The sequence below is a fragment of the Culex quinquefasciatus genome, chromosome 1 (genome assembly GCF_015732765.1).
Source record: "Culex quinquefasciatus strain JHB chromosome 1, VPISU_Cqui_1.0_pri_paternal, whole genome shotgun sequence".
Taxonomy (NCBI): domain Eukaryota; kingdom Metazoa; phylum Arthropoda; class Insecta; order Diptera; family Culicidae; genus Culex; species Culex quinquefasciatus.
Genome location: NC_051861.1, coordinates 5,246,977 through 5,265,412, shown reverse-complemented (window position 1 = coordinate 5,265,412; position 18,436 = coordinate 5,246,977). Strand labels below are relative to the sequence as shown.

The window sequence follows — 18,436 nt, the reverse complement described above, 5'->3', positions numbered from 1 at the left end:
CGACTTGTAGATTCGCTTAGAATTTTAAAATGTTTGAGCAATTGAATTTATAAAAACTTTAATATTAAAATTATTATTCAATTCTGTTTATTTTTAATTTTTACTTTCCAAATTTCAGATTTTTGTTGAAATTTTCCTTATTATTTAAAAAAAATATTTGAAATTTCTGAAATGTTTGTTATTTTTTTAAATATTTTTGAATTTGTTGTTTCGTTGGACTTCAAAATTTCAGATTATTATTGTATTTTCAGTAAGAACATTTGTATGATTATTGTCAAGTTTAATTTCATTCTGATTTACTTCATTTTGGTCCCGCAATGTGTGGATCAATCGGACAGCGCAGGGGACTCGTAATCCAGTGGTAGCTGGTTGGTACTAGCAATAAATAGTTGGAGACACGATGGCCGACATCTACAAAGACAACTTCTTTTTTTACTCCATTTCGACCACAAAATTTAAAATAATCTGTCCTTTTAATTGCATTATTCTGCATTTTGAGATTCAGCGGGAATTTTAAATATAATTATATCCAATACAAAGTTATTAAAACATTTGTAATTATCAGTCGCATTCAAAAAGGAAAATTACAATTCTTTGATTTTAACATCAAAACATGTTACAAACAAGCACCGCGCGAAGAAACGTCAAACGCAGCTGCGTACCGCTTAAGAAAAATCTTTTCGTGACCCTTTTTTGTTTCTTGGGCGTTTTTTTATGAAGTTTTGCGTTCCTTCCGATCTACATACCATCCTTAAGGCTAGTATGAAGATCGGAAGGAAAGGGCTCAAGAAACAGCTTTACGAACAGCAGAACAAAGGAGAGGGAGCGATTTCTTGGGTCTTTTCTTCACCCTCTCTGACTTGCTTGCGCTGCCGCTGCTGCCCATTTGATTTTTTTCTTGACCGGTTCCTTCCGAAGTGCGTACACCGCTTAAAGTTAAAACTGAAAAAGTGATGTTCAGAACAGCTTATGCGCTCTGAAAAAAAAAATTTCTTGAAAATGGTGATTGGTGAGAATTTACAACCGTTTTCCTATTTCAAAACTCTAGTATTTTGAAATAGCGTAGGGAAATTTCAATGCACGAAGTTGCTTATGAAAGGGGAAATCGATGGCCATTTTTTAAACTCGAAAATGTCAAAATTTCAAAAGATTTGTATATATTTTAATGTTAAAATAATTCCATTTTTTCACAATTTAGCTGATTGTAATTCACAGCCAAATTAACATGAAAATAACATATAGTTAGATTTTTTTAGTCTGGATGGTATAACATTAACTTTATTATACAACAGTCTAAATTTTGATGCTGTATTTATTTTGAGAAGCTCTTCTTGAACTCCCTGAATTTTCTGTCACTTGAGCGCCCCTTCTTTGATGAAAAAAATAAATTTAGCATTAAGTATGAATTTAAATAAACACTTCGGTAGAAATATTCAAACAATTGATTTTGGCGCCCCTAAACATTTTTTTTTTTTTAATATTGTAAACTAAATTATCTAGATATTTGTAGTTCTACTTTATAATTTGGCAACCTTTATGTTTCAAATATCTAATGAGGATGTTATAACTGACATGAAAATTTTGTACAATCATCGATTTCGGCGCCCCCCAAGGGCTGGCGCCCTTGGCGGTCTCCAACTGCGCCAACCCCTAGGTACGGCGCTGGCCGGATCTTTTTGTTTACGTGCGAGAGTGGCGCCTGATAGAGATGGGGAGATAGATATACTATTGCCTCTCGCTGTTTTTTTTTACGTTTATCGCAGGGGTGGACAGAAACAGTCGAGGCCAGCACTAAACCGGCCGAGTAAAGCCCAAAAGCGGCCACTATTCAGCACTATAGTAGCTGTTAGTGCTGAAGTAAAAACTGTTTAGCTTTTACTCGCAGCTGTGAAAGCGCATTAAGGGCCGGACAGTGACCGGTTTTAAGTGCTGGATGGTTACTTGGGTATCTATCTCCCTTCCCATCTCTATCTCACGGCTATATGAAGAGTAATTCTTAGCGGTGATTTTAAGGATTTATATACATCATACATATCATACATATATCATACATATCAAATGGATGTACTCAAAGTGAAATTTCTGGAAAACAAATAATTGCTTAAAAAAGTGTTATGTTTAAGCACATCGCAAGAAAACTAATTTCTTTCCCTCAACTCAAGAAAACTAATTTCTGTCCCATGTTCTCGGTGCCACTTCGTCCTTGCAAATTCCGGACTTCTTGTGGGCTTTCAACTGCTGAAGCAACATACAAATTTAAGAAAAAAAATCTTGCTTGAAAGGGCAAGGAGTGAGCGTGTCTGCCTGTGTGGATCAATCGGACCGCGCACTGGACTCACAATCCAGAGGTAGCCGGTTCGAATCCCGGGGCGGACGCAAAAAATTCTAAGTGTAAATATAGGTAATCGGTGCCCTCTCCCCGTGCCCATACCTTCACACTTAGGAGACCCGGGAGGCGGAGTCTTGTCGCAAAAAGAACGATACACGCCTGTGGATCCGTTGACGAAACCGCAAGGTTTAAGAGGGCCACATTATAAGGTGTTACGTCGATTCCGTTTTCCGTTTCCGTGAGCGAGAAGTTTGTTTTCTTTGGTTCTCTCTCTTTCACACTTCACTCAAAGTCAGAATCGTGTTGCCAGTCTGGTGGAAATTTTAAAAAGTGTTGCTAGTAGTGGCACTAAATCCGCATTATCTTAGCTTTTGACAGTGCTAATCATTTAGTGCCGATCAGCATTAACAAATGCTGTTGGAAGGCTAATCAGCAATGGAATGCCGATTTATTGCTATTTTGTGACTTTTTTAAATGCTGGATGGTTACTTGGGTAGATTAGTACAGTGACTCTTTGTACGACCGCAAAGGATTTAAAATGTATATTTAAATCATTTTTTTAAAAAATAACTTCACGGCCCTTCTTGACCAGGTCCCTGCAATGGCGGCCATCTTTTTGTAACCAAAGCTTCTGACGAGTACGAGAAGATAAAGAAGACAACAACAAAAAACAGGTTGTCAAATTGTATCAACAAACCTAACCGCGTGCATTGATCCACTTGGAAAAATTACAATTTTGATTGAAATGAGGAGAATTTCGAAGAACGGGGTCTCCTCGGAGAAAATCCGTCACCGAATCTGGGTCACCGCAAAAAAAACGGCTTATCAACACCTCACCGAGGAATTCGTTTCAGCAAGCTTACTGCAGCGGATAGCGGAACCGTACTGCTCCGAACAGCTCCACTGAATGCAACGTTGATTAGCTTAAACCCGGCCATTCAATTTTCAACAGATCCACCGATATTTTTCGGCCAGTGATTTAGACCACGACGGATATTCGATGGTAACCGCGACACTTCATTACGAAAGTTACTGTCTTTTTACGCAAACATCAAAATAACATATTTTTAAAGCCACTCTACCGCAAAGAACTCCACATTTTCGCGAAAAAAAATTGTGGGGTTCGATCGGTTCGATCGCTTTGACGTTTCTAATGCAAACAGTAGGCCGCCATCTACCACTACATAAGCAGCCGATTTCAGATAGGGGCTACTCACAAACACTTATGCGTGGGCTAGTTTTCAGACAGGGGCTACTCACTAATACTAATGCAAGATTATGGTGATGGACGAGTAGAGTATCCCTTTACTCTGACACCACCCCCTCGTTCTTGACAGAAAAGGTCCTTATTGACAGCTCGTTCCAAGGGACCATAGTTGATCCATCGAAATAATGTTGTCTTGTCAATTTATTTTTCTGCATTAAAATGAAAAAAAAAAATGATCAGAAATGGTTTTTAAGCGTGTTTTTTACCGTTGTGTATAAAAATTGACATAGGGCTTTAGGAACCTATTACATTGTAAATGTGAGGAAGGCACCAACCACCTAATGGTGGATTAAGAATCGTTTTGAAGTAGAGATTGCAGTTTGGGCAGGAAAAACATCACTTGACATTAAAATTAGCGAATTCAAATTTGGCGATTCGCACGACAGGTAACAACATTTTTAAACTCAAAAGAGGCAGATTCCTTGAAACCCATGAACAATTGCATTATAACCGGTGACAAACACGTGACAAAATTAAAATCGCATTATGATAGCACTGATAACGTTTCGCACCACCTGCAGGCCCTTGCCTTGATTAATCAGTCACGATTTGGAGCCACTCCCACTGTTGTTGGGGGGGGTGGTCACAGAGATCCCGCGATAACGGATGTTTTTGGTGGTGGTTTATTACATTTAAAAATCAAAACAGGATTCGCCTCATTACGGGGGGGAACTGGGGAAAGCGTGCACAAAATATCGAATGATTGATTGCTGGATTAGGGGAGGATTAAAATGTTAATGGGAAAGACACAATCGCTTGGAAAATTTCCGATACCCAAAGACGATCAAGATATGGATGGTGACACGCGCCGCGATGACCCTTTTATCGGAAGGAAATGAGGAATCCAATGTTGAGTGATGAGTGACGAAAAGGTGAGGGGCTTTAAAGTCACTCGGTTACCGTTCCCTTCCCAAAACATGATATGGTTCCCATTGTTTCCCGCCCATATAAAAAAAAAAGCGAATCCCATTTGTCACACCGCGAGGAGATAACGTCAGCACGCGGGCAGCTCCCGGTATCTGTGATGTGGTGGTCCCTTAATCTTGGGTGGAATCAACTGCGATTAACGCCAATCGAAGATTCCGAGCCCCGGGGAACACACAAAAATCACCGCGGTGACGAACCAAAATCAGAACACCTTGCGCCACCGGATAAGTAACACCGCGACTTTGAAGGTTCGATTCCGTTCCTCCGTTTCGAGTTTTGTCCCACTTAATGTGTTTGGCGAAAAAACTGGCGAAAAGTTTGGTGAGATTTAGGAAAAAAGTGTCGGAATGGCGTTGAACGAAATCGCCGACGGAGTTCCGCAGTTTAGTCCTGGACACATTTCGGTCCAGCGATGGCTGGAACAAATCGAGCAACACCGGACTATTCACAACTGGGACAGTGCCCAAGTGCTTCAATATGCCGTGAATCGACTGGGAGATGTTGCCAGACTATGGTACGAGTCATACGAAGAAACCGTTAAAGATCGTGATTGGGACACGTTCCGACTTGACATCGCTGAAGCCTTCACAGTTCGGATGGACACTTTGGACCTGCATGCCGCACTCGTGAACCGGACCAAGCGTCCAGAAGAGAGCTACGACAGCTTCGTCGAAGACATGGTTGAACTGTCCAAGCTGGGAAGCTTATCCGAAGAAACAGTCGTTCGTTACATCGTCGCAGGTTTAACGGATCCTCATGATATCGAAATCGTAACGGCGGTAGATCCACAAACCGTTACACATCTGCTGGCCACGCTGCGGACCTTCGACCAAACTCCTGATGACAGTGATCTGTTGTCCCAAGTGGTGGTCGTTCCGATGGTCGCGCCCATGCAAAAGTGGAGCAAGTGTTTTGGGGAATGTGAGCCCACAAGTGACCCCGGCGCTATTCCGCACGAGAAATGGTGGGTCACAACGCTGCAGATTTCGATTCCGTTCTTCATCGCGGGCATTGGGACGATCGCCGCCGGCATTATCCTGGGTCGAGTGGAGGTAGGTTTTGTAGGAGTCAGAATAGATTTAGTGCTATTGAAAAGTGTACCGTCAACTGGGGCGAATCGGGGCTACCATCTGAATAGGGACAGTTATCCGTATGGTTTACCGAGTTGGGAGGAAGAATTCTTTGTGTGTGTACAGTCATCCCACATATTCGGAACACCCACAAATTCGGAACACTTTTGTGGTAATTTGTCAATAGGATGCAAAATGTAACTTTTCTGTCGTCCCTGCTATTTTTAGAACCTTTATTTGAACATTCTCTTCCTATTTCACTAGTAAAAATAGTACTTTTTGAACAAAAAAACTCATTTCAAGACTATTTTATCCAGAGCAGCAAAACACTGCCTCCAAATTGCCTGTTTCATAATTCGATGCCAACATTTCAAAAAGCATCATGTACAAACCATGCGTTTTGAGAAAAACGCATTTCAAGCAAAACAATGTAAAGGGGCCAATGTGAGTTTGTAAACAATGAGTCTATCCTGCTCACTTCTAATGTAAACATCCACTGACGTGAGCAGGATAGACTCTTTGTTTACAAACTCGCATTGGCCCCTTTACATTGTTTTGCTTGATTTGAATGTTGAGCATCCATTTTCAATTACCATTTTTATATAAAAGCAAAATAAGATGTTCTAATGATAACAAACGATGAAAAACGTTGCTTTTGTTGATACTTGATCATCCATATTCAATAAAATATTATTTACGTAATTTTATTTGAGAAAAACAAACATAACTTCTTTTGAAATCACCAACGTCGATATCACCCTGCTGTCACTGAGGGGGGCGCTTTTTTATGATTCGTTTTTCTTCGCCGAATGTACATGGCGCTTTGTTCATGTTGCTTTTTTTCGTCACGAGGTTTATGTAGCCTTTTGTTTGACAGGTTGACAGGGCTATATTAACAGGGACTGCTGATGGCAGAGATTTTGTTTATGTCACTTTATTTAAAATCATGATTAAACAGACTTTACTGAAGTAACTTTTGCTCATTTTTGGTGGAGAGGTAGCTTATTAGAAGTACTTTAAGAATATACAATAACCCAGAAAGTGTCAAAATGTACATGATGCCTTTTGAAATGTTACCGTCGAATTGTTGGATGTTATTGTGCCTCCCACAATTGTGGAACACCTGAATTTAATTGATATTTTCACAAATAAAGTTATCAGACCATGTTTAAAACATCACTTAGCTAGAGTTTTGTTGGTTTCAGAGTGTGAAATATTTTTTTTTGTAAAAAATGTGTACTCCTGGAGAGAAAAAAAAGTTTGTTTACATCGTAAGAAAAAAGTGTTCCGAATTTGTGGATTTCAAGAGTCAATGTTTTTCTTAAAAAAAACTTGATATAAAACGTAAAAATGTACAGCAAGTCTATACTTTAATCGAAAGATCGCAAGAAAAGCTTTCTTATGAAGGAAAAAGCAAATCATTATGTTCAATTATCGATTTTCTATGATTTGTTGAACATTGGCAGATCTGTAAACTGTTCCGAATATGAGGGATGACTGTACTGGGGTTTAGTTGACGGTACCGAATTCGGTAAAATGAATATCGGTAAAACAACCGTTAATATAAACAAAATGGAAACAAAAGCTAGATGATCGAGAAGGAAACATTACAACCAATTTTTGGTACAACTTATTCCTAAGTCGGTAAAATTCTGTTTGCTAATCTTTAGTAATGTTTTAATTTGACATGCTCAAATGGGTTTTCATAAAAGTTTGTAAGGAGAATCAGTGCGGTTCGCTCCTTGTACATATTGCATGCGTGTAATTTGTGGATTGTATGCAAGTGCGACGAACCGCTCTAGTTCTCCATACAAACTTTATGGAATTCAGCCCTGTCTTAATATTTTGAAAAAAAAAATTAAGACAAATCGCCCGTTTTTTGGGGACCCCAAAGTGCATTTGTTCCACCAAGTTAGTCGCTGTTGTGGGTAAAATTTTGTTAGTTTTGATTTGTGCAACATTCAAAATTGAAAAATGCAAAAATATGTATAAAAATTGGCCATGGTAAATACAAACATTTGAATGAAAAAAGTATTTCAAAATACATTTGACACCTGCCCGAATGCTTTGAAATCATTAGTTTTCAAAATATCCAAGTATTCACGATTTTTTTTTTTCGCCGAAAAAAAACAAACTTGCAGCGCTGTGCAACGGAATTTTACGAACATTGAAAATATTTTTAAACAAACATGAACATGTTTGAAATGTTAAACACAGGGGAATGCATTTTAAAATGTTAAAAGCTGATTACTCTCACAATTCCGTTAAAATTTTGAAGTTTTTTGAAAAAAAAATGTTTGCCCCCTGATTTTTCGGACCAATTTTGAATTGTTAATTTGTTAATATTTTTTTTTTGTTTGCATGTTTTTCATGTAAATTTTAAGCAAAATAGTCTAAGTTAAGTATTTTTTGAGAGTTCATTACCTGCATATAAATTTCAAAATATTGAGTAAATTACCTAATTACAAATGTTTCACAGCCAAAGTTTTGAAACCTTCACTAGACCACATAATATTATTAACAAAACAAAACTGTGTTTTCATTGCTATTTTGTGAATTTCGAGAGATTCTTGTAAATCATTCACCATGCACGAGTCTATCATTACGCTGCATTTGCGTCATTGGAATGATCTATTTTGCCACTTTTGGACAGTGTTGCCAAAATTTATCTCCACCTATTTGATAACCTGATGGGTTGTATTCATTGTCCATCGTCTCAATGGAAATCACAATTGATTTTGCAAGCTAATAGAATAATCGCACTTGATTTTTTTTTATTGTTTTCAAATTTTGCGATAACTCTTATCGTTTAACTAAGCTGCTGGTGGGAACAGGCCTGCAAAATGTTTCCAACCCACCGTACACATGAAGCAAACCAAAATGTCAGTTCACTGCTAGCATGTGACTGTAAGCCTACTGTGTCCGTTCAACCACTGCCGCCTGACTCGTGCCGGTCGGCTGCTGGAGAATGAGAGACGTGAAAAATGAGCTACACTCACTCAATTCGTGTCGTATGACTGACTCGTAAAATCCTCTCTGAACACTATTTTGACTATTTTTGAACAATTGAATGGTTCTAGACTGTGCAAAACACTTAAAACAACCATAACTTTTATTCAAAATTACATTTCCACGCATAAATACCAACTTTTGTGTAAAAACTTGTTTCTTTATGTGTGTGCGTGCAACGTCGAATGAGCGTTGGTCGACTACTGCCTCGCATTGCAGCTGCTCAGTGAGCTAGGGCACTCACGACTGAGTCGGGTTTGTTTATGTCACGGTTTTGCGATTCAGTGAATGGATCTGAAAAAATCGTGTTTGCGTCGCCGATTTTCGCGTCAGGACCCCTGACATTTTCAGCTCTGGGTGGGAAAATGAGAACCGGATGCAACCGATTATTTTTTCGGTAACACCGGCCCACACCCGTGCAACAACATCTGAATGTTGACCTACAGGTTAGGGTATGGAAAAAACACTTTTCTAATCACCTAGATAGCGAAAAAGTTTGACACGTTTTAAGTCCCGATCATAAATCACGCGCGTGGCTCTGCGTGCCTAATCTACTTTCGGTGAACCTTTGGGAGGTTATTTTAAGGCCCCAAATGGACACCTTCGATAACCGAAAATAAATCTGTTTCAAATCAACCCTTATCACTAATGACTCATCGTTCGACTCTTTCAGCAATGGAAAGTGTTCGAACACGTGACCGAGCTGTTCATACTGGTTCCGGCGCTGCTCGGACTCAAGGGAAATCTGGACATGTGTTTGGCGTCCCGGCTGTCCACGCAGGCCAATTTGGGCAACATGGTCGGCGTTGGTGAGATTACGCACATGGTTCTGGGGAACATCGCGCTGGTGCAGGTGCAGGCCACGGTTGCGGCCTTTCTGGTGTCGCTGTTTGCCATCGGCGTCGGAGCGGCCATCAACGGGCTCTTCCTGATTGATCACGCGTTGCTGCTAACGGCATCCGCCATGTTTACCGCCAATTTGTCCTGTTTTGTTTTGGGTAAGAGTTTGGTTTTGTTGGTTGAAGGATGACGTTGTGAACTCTGTTTGTTCTTATTTTCAGATTTTGTGATAGTCGCTGTGATTCTGTTATCCAACAGGTTGAAGCTGAATCCGGACAATCTGGCCACTCCAATGGCGGCATCGATCGGAGACATGGTTGCCATCAGTTTACTTTCCTTCATTGCGTCAACCCTGTTCAAGCATCTTTGTGAGTTGGCATAAAATCTACATTTTAGCTGATTTCTAGAATGATATTTCTCCTTGTAGACACTCATCTCTGGGTCACGTACATCATAATCGGTTGCTTCGTGCTTCTGTTGCCATTTTGGATTTTCATTGTCCTTAAGAATCGGTACACTCGACCCGTACTGAAGTCCGGCTGGATTCCCGTCCTTTCGGCACTCTTCATCAGCAGGTATGTCACGGCTTGCGATCATCGATAGTCTCGAATAATAATGTTTTTCTCAAACCCTTTTAGTCTGGGCGGTCTGGTACTGAACGCGGCAGTTGGGATGTTCAGCGGGTTCGTCGTGTTCCAGCCGATCATCAACGGAATCGGCGGCAATCTCGTGTCGGTACAAGCGAGCAAACTCTCCACCATGCTGCATCAGAGCACGACCTTCGGAACGGTTCCCTCCTTCACCAAGATCTTCGAGAAGCCCTGGAAGGCGCTGTTCAAGGGAGCTCCCTCGGCCAAGACGTCCCGCATCCTGATTCTGATGTCCATTCCCGGCCAGGTACTGTTCATCTTCCTGGCAGATCTCATCCACATGTCAGAGTCGACGATCGGAGCTCCGTTTGTGTTCAGCTATCTGCTCGCGAGTTTGATTCAGGTAATGCTACTGCTGTACATTGCTCACGTGATCATCCACGCCATGTGGAAGTGGAAGATTGATCCGGACAGTGCGGCCATTCCGTACTTGACGGCGCTTGGGGATCTGTTTGGGACCAGCTTACTTCTGGTGGCGTTTATATTCATCGAAGCCGTTGGACATCCGTACGACTATCCGATCGCGAATTATGTTCATAATTTTTTCTAAACAAATTTAAATTTAAGTTGTAGAGCATTTTACCTTAAGCTTTTCCAAATGTTTTTAAAGGTAGACAAATTATGTGAATACTCGTAAATTTAGGCTCTCTCTACTGTAAGTATCAACGAAAGAATATTTTTGCATGAATTCAAAATACTCATTACTTTTGATGACCATCCCATTTTGATTGATAAATAAACTAGAGACCCTAAATAGGGAGACTGGTCTAAGCTGGCTAAATCGATCTGGCAACGTATGTTTTGAGCTTGGCAACACTGATAAGTTTTGCTGGGCGTAAAGGCAAATGCTCGTTTGGATACGTCAAACTCGTGTCTGTTTGGGTACGTCAAATTCACTTCGACCAGTCTCCCTATTAAGGATCTCTAAAATAAACCGCAAACAGAAACAATTACTTCAGGGACCATCCATTGATTTATAGCCGTTCGGTCATCACTCGACTAGCGATTTCACCCAAGTTTGCGCAAACGACGTTCAGTGTGCAGTCGACGAAACGCTGCCAACCTGACGGCGAGATAAAGTGCGTGACTCCGCGCTGTCACCAGGGTTGCCACAAATACAGATTTATCTGTATTTTAAAGATTTTTGAGGTGATGAGGTCATACAGAATCTGTATATAAAGAAATACAGATTTTAAGAAAAACATACAGATATACAGATTTTCAGGATTTTTTATTAAAATTAAATAATTTTAATTCTTTAAATATTTTTTTTTAATTGCTGGATGAGCCCACACATTAAATTTCAGATTGTATAGCATTTTATGCATTAAAAAGCAATTAAGAATATTTTGCATTTTTGAAAAATTGTTTAAAAATATCAATACAGATTCCAAATACAGATTTTCGTCCCCCTGATACAGATATACAGATTTTTGACCCTCAAAAATACAGAATCAAATGTGGCAACCCTGGCTGTCACTGTCAGATTTTTTCAGTCGCCTCGTGGACCGCTTACAGTATGGACGTCTTTTTCCACTGGTTTCAGTGAAAGTTACTGTGTTTTTCTTCTATGAAATCGTTCCCTACAAAAGTGTTTACAGTCCACTAATTCTTCGCGTGACAATTTCACCACCGACCAAGTTGTGACGCAACAATATAAAGCTTTTCCTCAGCGAGGAAGGCAAAGAAAAACGCGAACTTTGGGTAAACTTTGTTTTTATTCGACATCAGTTGAAATTGTTTCCACTCAACCTCCGAACGCGGTTCCATTCCTCGGACCAGTCAGTTCTGTTTGCGTACCTGGGGACAAAATTAAAGATAGTTATTACTTTAACTACTCACACTTCTAGTTCATTAACGGGTATACTCAGTACATTCGGAAAGCTGTCCTTGCAGTATGGGGACATAGTCGTCGTACAACGCCTGGAAGTAATTTCCGGCCCACAGATTCGTCAATCCGTATTTCCTAGCGAAATTCTTTGTGGAAAAGTATCTCCTCGGGTTGCGGCAATTTCTCGACAGCCGCGGCTCGTTGGCAAAGTCCAACCGTTCCGAATGCTCGTACAGCAGGAACACGAACCGGTGAAGCCCGTTCCTTGGGCGGAGCCGCGCCAAAGTATTCAACGATGGTATCCGCTCGCTCCAGGTCATTGCCTTGGATGTTCCCGACGATCCAGTGTACAAACTCCCGGTGCTTGGGATCGTCCCGACTGGGCGCATCCGGATCGGTCATAATTAGCGAGTAAAACGACCGATCGTTGGCGTTGAACGTCACCGACGGAATGCTCCGGGTCTGGGTCGGGGTCAACCGGTTGCCGCCTTCCGCCTCGCGGCCACTTTTGTACGACACCCGCAGCCAACAGTCCGGGGCTTCGTCGACCACTTCCGGCACGATTTCGTCGGACGCAAACGAACGGTAGATGTGGGCATCGTTCAAGATCTCCGAGCCACGCGTCTCCAATAGAACCACCAACAACGCAACCGACACTGCACGTAACATTCTTAACTTGATCTGGCTGAGTCGACTTTGAAGAACCTACTAGGCCAGACCGTGGCCGTGTGGCTTTCTTTTAAAGGCTTTTTGCTTGCCAGACGGCTTCGGTGAGGTGGCGCGAAGAATTGCGCAAAGCTGGCTCAAACCAAAAAGGAGCACGTTTTTCTTCTCGAATTGGTCTCGGCTGCTGGACGTGAAAAGTTGGGTGAATGTCTTCTGGTATGGCACCTCCATTCTAACGATAGTCGCTCACTGAGCGGAGTTGAATTGAATCTTGGCAGTTGAATGAAAAACTGGTTAGTGGATGCTTCCAATGCTTCTACCAGCAACTTTGGTTTACCTGCACTAAGCAAGTTTATATTTTTACGCAAGTTATATCTGCCCACCATTGAAAAAACGGCTAATATCCACTTTTGGCAAAAACGAGATATTAGCACCAGGTGGTAGAGGATGTTCCAACGCATCTCCTGGTACTTGAATTTCACTGAAATAGTGTTTAGACTTGGCTGCCGATGCGAAAAACCAAACGGCTAATATGCCACTCTTATGGGAAATTGCATTGACGGAGATTTTGTGACAAACACTAAAACGCTTTTTTCTCGGAATACTTGATTTGGCATAATAGCCGAATTTTCAATTATGGGCAGATATAATGTCGATGGACTTGGTTAAGTTTATTAAGAATGTGAACCTTCAGGGCTAATCAAGGGCAATTTGTATCGTTTTAGTTAAGGTCGAAGAACTTTTACTTGATACTCATCACAAGAAAATAATTGCTGATAATATAAATTAATTAAACAATTAATTGTATTTTTGTGATTCAATTTAAACATAAATCTAAACTTTAACTAGCAGTAGAAGGTTCTACAGCGTAACGTCACGAGCGCACACGCACACACATTTTTACTGACCCACGTGCAAAAATGTAAACAGTGCAGCCAAGCTGTCAAATTTCTAACCTAAAAATTGAGTCGGCGTAATACCTAAGAGATAGGACACTTCGTAGAACCAATGTAAACAGTGCACACGAACTGTCAACATTCTAACCTCAAAGTCTAGTAGGCGCAAAACCTAACAGGAGAACAGCATGTAATTCGATCGGGCACCATAGAAACACTTTGTCATTCAATTACTGAATAGCGTTTTCAACGAGGTATTCAACTGTAATCGAAGAAGCAAGTTTCAATTGTTTGAAAAGATTTTGTAAATGTTTTAAAAATAACATAGATCTTTAAGCCAACATTGGTCGACATACATACAGAAAGTAGTCTGAGCGTCTACTAATCGGCTTCTAGAATAATTTCTAAAAGTTAGTAAAAGCCGAAAACTTAGTAATTTCACTGCGGCGAATCATTCTACTTCAGCTATCGGTCAATTGTAGCCGCGTGCAGTGTGGGAAGCAAATAAAAAACCGGTCCGACTACATTTCGAGAGTCACTCATCAAACTTGTTCAGTTTTCCTCAAGTCAGCTGTTCACGAATGCTTAATTCACCTTTCTCTGTATACGGCAATACTCGAGCCCCACCACAGCTAGCCAGTTTTAGCTTGGCTGATCTTGGAATCGGTCAACTATTCTCGTACAGCTCATCCGTCCGAAATTCAACTGATAACCGCGGTAGCTCATTTGCTAAAGATTGTCGTCATTTTTTGGCCAACAATCCGACTGTCCTCATCTTGTCACGAACGCGCCCCGTTCTGTTCGGCGATAACAACGATGTCGATGCGCACTTGTAAGATGTCTCAAGTGGTGGTGATCGCTCTAGCTGTACTGTTGCAGCAGTTTACCGCTGGCTTGTGTAGTGAAGAGACGCGCTCCGAAATGGCCGACGTACAGAAAGCGTTCACCGACCACGAAGTCGTTCCGGATGTGGTGGATGCCGCCCCGACGGAGTTGGCGAAGGTAAGGGCGGTAAAATACTTACAGAGATGACCCTGAATAACCCCCAATCAAAACGGTATGTAGGTGAGCTACCCCAGCGGAGTATCGGCCAACGGAGGCAACGAGCTGACGCCAACTCAGGTAAAAGAGCAGCCCCAGATCGAGTGGACCGTTGACGATCCCAGCTCGTACTACACGCTATTCATGGTTGATCCGGACGCACCGAACCGAGCCGAGCCCAAGTTCCGCTCGGTTTGCCACTGGTTCGTGGGAAACATTCCCGGAACGCGCATCGCCGAAGGTGACCACCGGATTGCGTTCGTGGGATCGGGTCCTCCGCAGGGATCGGGACTTCATCGGTACATCTTTCTGGTGTACAAGCAGCCCACGGGGAAGCTGGACCTCTCGGACGCACCGCAGACTTCGAACCGCAGCCGAAACAACCGGCTGAACTTCCAGCACAAGTCCTTTGTCGAGCGTTACGGGCTGGGACCGCTGGTGGCCGGCAACTTTTACCGGGCCCAGTTTGACGATTACGTTCCGACGCTGCACGCACAGCTATCGTCGGGGACGGAGTGAAGACCTTTTTTTTTTTGTTTGATGTATTTGGATTGGGTGATAAGAGATTCGAATAAAGTATGTTGGAGAGATGGACGTGAGGTGATTGTTTTTGGACGCGGAGTACTTATCACCTCAACTTGTCTGTTTTAATAGCGTTTGGTTTGTGCTGACACTGCATTCAGACAGAAGAAGATTAAAACAAGGTTCACTCATGAATTATTCAGTTTTGCACGATAGTTGCACGTATTTACAGTATTTCCACGGATATCTAGATTTTTAAGCATGGAGGGTGTTACGGATAGTAACGGCATTACGCACGTCAGAAATATTAATACAGAGAAACCTCTTTTTACGTGGTGCGTAACGTTCTTCTAATTTGTCGGTTGCTCTGGATCGACGCAATATTTTTGCAATTTTGCAGCGCGTTTGTTTTTTTTTATGGTGCTTGCTAATTATTTACATTTTTCGGGATTATTTTTCAAGTGAGTGACTAAGTAATGGTCAAAAGAACATGTTGCCGGTAGTTGGAAGCAATTTTATATCTCAAGCGCTTTGAAATCGTTAGCGCAAGTGAAAAGATATTGATGGCGACTTTCGTTAAGCAGTTAACCTCTGATTTTGCGTGTGGATGTGTGTGCCACCAAAATGATGAGAATTGGGCTCGCAAAATAGAAATTATGATCAAAAGTGCATTTAATTTGATCTTTTTGGCCAGTAAATGGCATTAATTTGCGTGCTTACTTGAGGCGTTGCTATTGCTGATAAGTTTATAGCCTAAATAGTATTTTTGGAGCTTAAATCGAGCATCAAACTCTCCATATGACGAAGATAGGTGTTTGATTAGAAAGGGTATATTTCCCCTACCTGTCAGACAAAAAAAAATGCAAGGAACTTACATGTCTTGCGATGTCTCGGTCCTTGATGTCCTTTTGACAGCAATTTGTAGATCTGCACATCACGTATAGATTGCTTAAAAAAGATTGCAAAAATGTTGAGTCGTCTCAGAGAAATCGACGAAATGCAAAGCATAACGCCTGAGCATAATTGGGTACTAAAGCCCTATGTCAATTTTTATGTACAACGATAAAAAACACGATTAAAAACAATTTCTGATCACTTTTTTTTCATTTTAATGCAAATTTTTTTTTTTGACAAGACAACATTTTTTCGATGGATCAACTATGGTCCCCTTGGAACGAGCTGTCAAGTAGGAACTTTTCTATCAAGAAGGACCGCGAGGTTAATTTTTCAAAATTGATTTAAAAATCCATTTTAAACTCTTTGTGGTCGTACAAAGGGTCATTGTACTGAGAAAAATAAGCTTTATCGCTGTAAACAATAATATCAGCAATCTAAGCTTCATTTTAGGACCCAATTGGGGGTTTTTAGTGTACACCGATTTATTTTTGTCAAGCACGTTGAAACTTCAATAAGCTAGTACATACACTCAACCCCCGGTTTTTCGTTTGACACTTTTTTAGTTTGTACCCCGTTGGTTGGTCAAAGTCAAACTAAAAAGTGACGAAGTGTCACTTTTTACACGGCGCTCACGCACACTATCAAAACAAACGTTTGGTAGTGTGTGTGAACTCCGTGTAAAAGGGGTGTCAAACTAAAACGTGACCCCGTTCGTTTGACAACAGTTGGTGTCAAACCATCGGGGTTTGAGTGTATTGTATTGTCGCCGCGGCACAAAACCGAATTGAGCGAGTTCAACTCTTGCGATTATTTTCTGTCGCGAAATATCTGTCAAACATGTTTAGGCGTTTTTGAATCAGTGTGTGAGCTTGTTTTGTTTTGATTGCTTCGCATTGTTTGGGTTGTTTGAATATAAATTTTGTTACTCTACAAAAAAATTAAAATTATTGGTTAGAATCTCAAGTTACGATAAACTAGGAGCTCAAACTACCACACGAGCCGTTTAGAAGGGTTATGTAATGATTTTCAGTTGATTCCCAGATTCGAAAAGAGACGCAGAATATCAAGAATCCTGGTTTGGATCTTGGAACTGGTTGTTACCCGGCATCAAAATTCACCCACTGACGAACTGACGTGCCACCCCATACATATTTTTGAGAAAATTCTGACCGCAAATTCTCCAGCGAACACCAACTCCATCAACCTTCAGGTTCGCTGAACTAATTCTCTCTTCCACACGTGTTTTTGAAATTGCGACCATGCTTCAAAAGTGGTTTGCTCGTGGCACGTCAGTTCGTCAGTGACCTTTTTTTTTTTTTTTTGATTGATTGTTTATTCGATAGGAAAACCCACCAAAGCAGTAGCGCCAAAACCTACATCATTTAAATACAATATACAATAAATTTTAGTGTTTACAATTTTTTTTTATATCCGGTAAAACTCCATTGGTTTCCACCTGTGAAGGAGTTTGGTTGATCCTGAGTTTTAGAACATGCAGAAAAATGAGGCATATTTGAATCAACAAAACGTTTTGTTGATTTGAAAATCAAGATTTTTATTGAATCAACCTCGGAATCAACGCTAAACATCAAAGCAACTTTTTCAAAACAACAAAAGATTTTTGTGGAATTGAGTAAACCAAGGTTTGTTTCAACGCAAAATCGGCGTTGATTATATTCAACAAAAAATTTGTTGAATCAAACCCCGTACAGGCTGATTTTACAAAATATTTTTCTGCGTGAAGAAAGCAAAAGTGAAAAAAATGAGAAGATTGGAAATCAAAATAGTCTACTATGTAACAAGAAAATCGAAGGATTTAAAGACAGTGGGTTCATTCAAAAAAGAGAGCAATTTTGTTTTTAAATATTGATACGCTTTGACAATCACCAAATCTATTCCAAAAATAATTATAAAATTGTGCACCTTTGAAAGATATGCATCTTTCGCTGGCTAATGTTGAAATATTAGGTCGGTCTAATAAATTATGGCTTCTGATAAAGAGTTGATGGTTATATAATTTGAATTTTGTGTTACTGTGAGTTTGTTCATGTAAACATAAAAAAATTAAGCAACATGTTTGAATTACATAAATAGCTCTGACAGGGATGATGTTTTTGATAATATTGTACAAATCGGCAGAGTGACTTCGCAATGTTTTTTTTTTAAATAAATTATCCTTAAGATTTTATTTTGGGCTATTTGAAGTTTGTTAATCAAAATATTACAGGAGTTTCCCCAAACTGAAGCTATGTAAGATAAATGAGAACTAAATAAAGAATGATAAATTATCAAAAGGACATTACCAGTTAATTTGGTTTTGATTTTATTGATAATTCCAATAATCTTGTTGAGTTTTTTTTTTTTTTTTTTCAATAAACTACTAATATGTGGCGACCAATTCAATCTATTGTCTTAAATGACACCAAGATATTTACATTCGTCTACTATTTTGATATCGGCAAAATTAGTTCTAGTTAAAGTTACTGGATTT

General features: G+C 40.4%; 2 protein-coding genes and 1 pseudogene across 2 annotated transcripts; 2 read left to right on the top strand and 1 right to left on the bottom strand.

Moving 5' to 3' along the window:
* The first annotated feature begins 4,620 nt into the window (after positions 1 to 4,620).
* LOC6040891 (solute carrier family 41 member 1) lies at positions 4,621 to 10,770 on the top strand. Its single transcript, XM_038249440.1, has 5 exons — positions 4,621 to 5,575; positions 9,276 to 9,600; positions 9,664 to 9,810; positions 9,870 to 10,017; positions 10,081 to 10,770. The coding sequence occupies exons 1-5, from the start codon at positions 4,871 to 4,873 to the stop codon at positions 10,640 to 10,642; spliced, it is 1,887 nt and encodes a 628-aa protein (XP_038105368.1). The 5' UTR covers positions 4,621 to 4,870; the 3' UTR covers positions 10,643 to 10,770.
* Positions 10,771 to 11,791: 1,021 nt separating this feature from the next.
* LOC6040890 lies at positions 11,792 to 12,956 on the bottom strand (annotated as a pseudogene).
* Positions 12,957 to 14,053: 1,097 nt separating this feature from the next.
* Positions 14,054 to 15,123, top strand: LOC6040889 (protein D1). The gene is made up of 2 exons (XM_001850165.2): positions 14,054 to 14,487; positions 14,551 to 15,123. Exons 1-2 carry the CDS (start codon positions 14,302 to 14,304, stop codon positions 15,043 to 15,045), a joined length of 681 nt encoding a protein of 226 aa, XP_001850217.2. The 5' UTR covers positions 14,054 to 14,301; the 3' UTR covers positions 15,046 to 15,123.
* Positions 15,124 to 18,436: the final 3,313 nt, after the last annotated feature.

What these genes read in the sequence shown, in the direction of transcription:
- LOC6040891 (XM_038249440.1), top strand. Translation starts at nt 4,871, where the DNA reads ATGGCGTTGAACGAAATCGCCGACGGAGTTCCGCAGTTTAGTCCTGGA. An exon ending in AACCCTGTTCAAGCATCTTT is followed by an intron (nt 9,811 to 9,869) that starts GTGAGTTGGCAT and finishes TTCTCCTTGTAG; the next exon opens with ACACTCATCTCTGGGTCACG. An exon ending in TCGGCACTCTTCATCAGCAG is followed by an intron (nt 10,018 to 10,080) that starts GTATGTCACGGC and finishes AAACCCTTTTAG; the next exon opens with TCTGGGCGGTCTGGTACTGA.
- LOC6040889 (XM_001850165.2), top strand. Translation starts at nt 14,302, where the DNA reads ATGTCGATGCGCACTTGTAAGATGTCTCAAGTGGTGGTGATCGCTCTA. An exon ending in CCCCGACGGAGTTGGCGAAG is followed by an intron (nt 14,488 to 14,550) that starts GTAAGGGCGGTA and finishes AACGGTATGTAG; the next exon opens with GTGAGCTACCCCAGCGGAGT.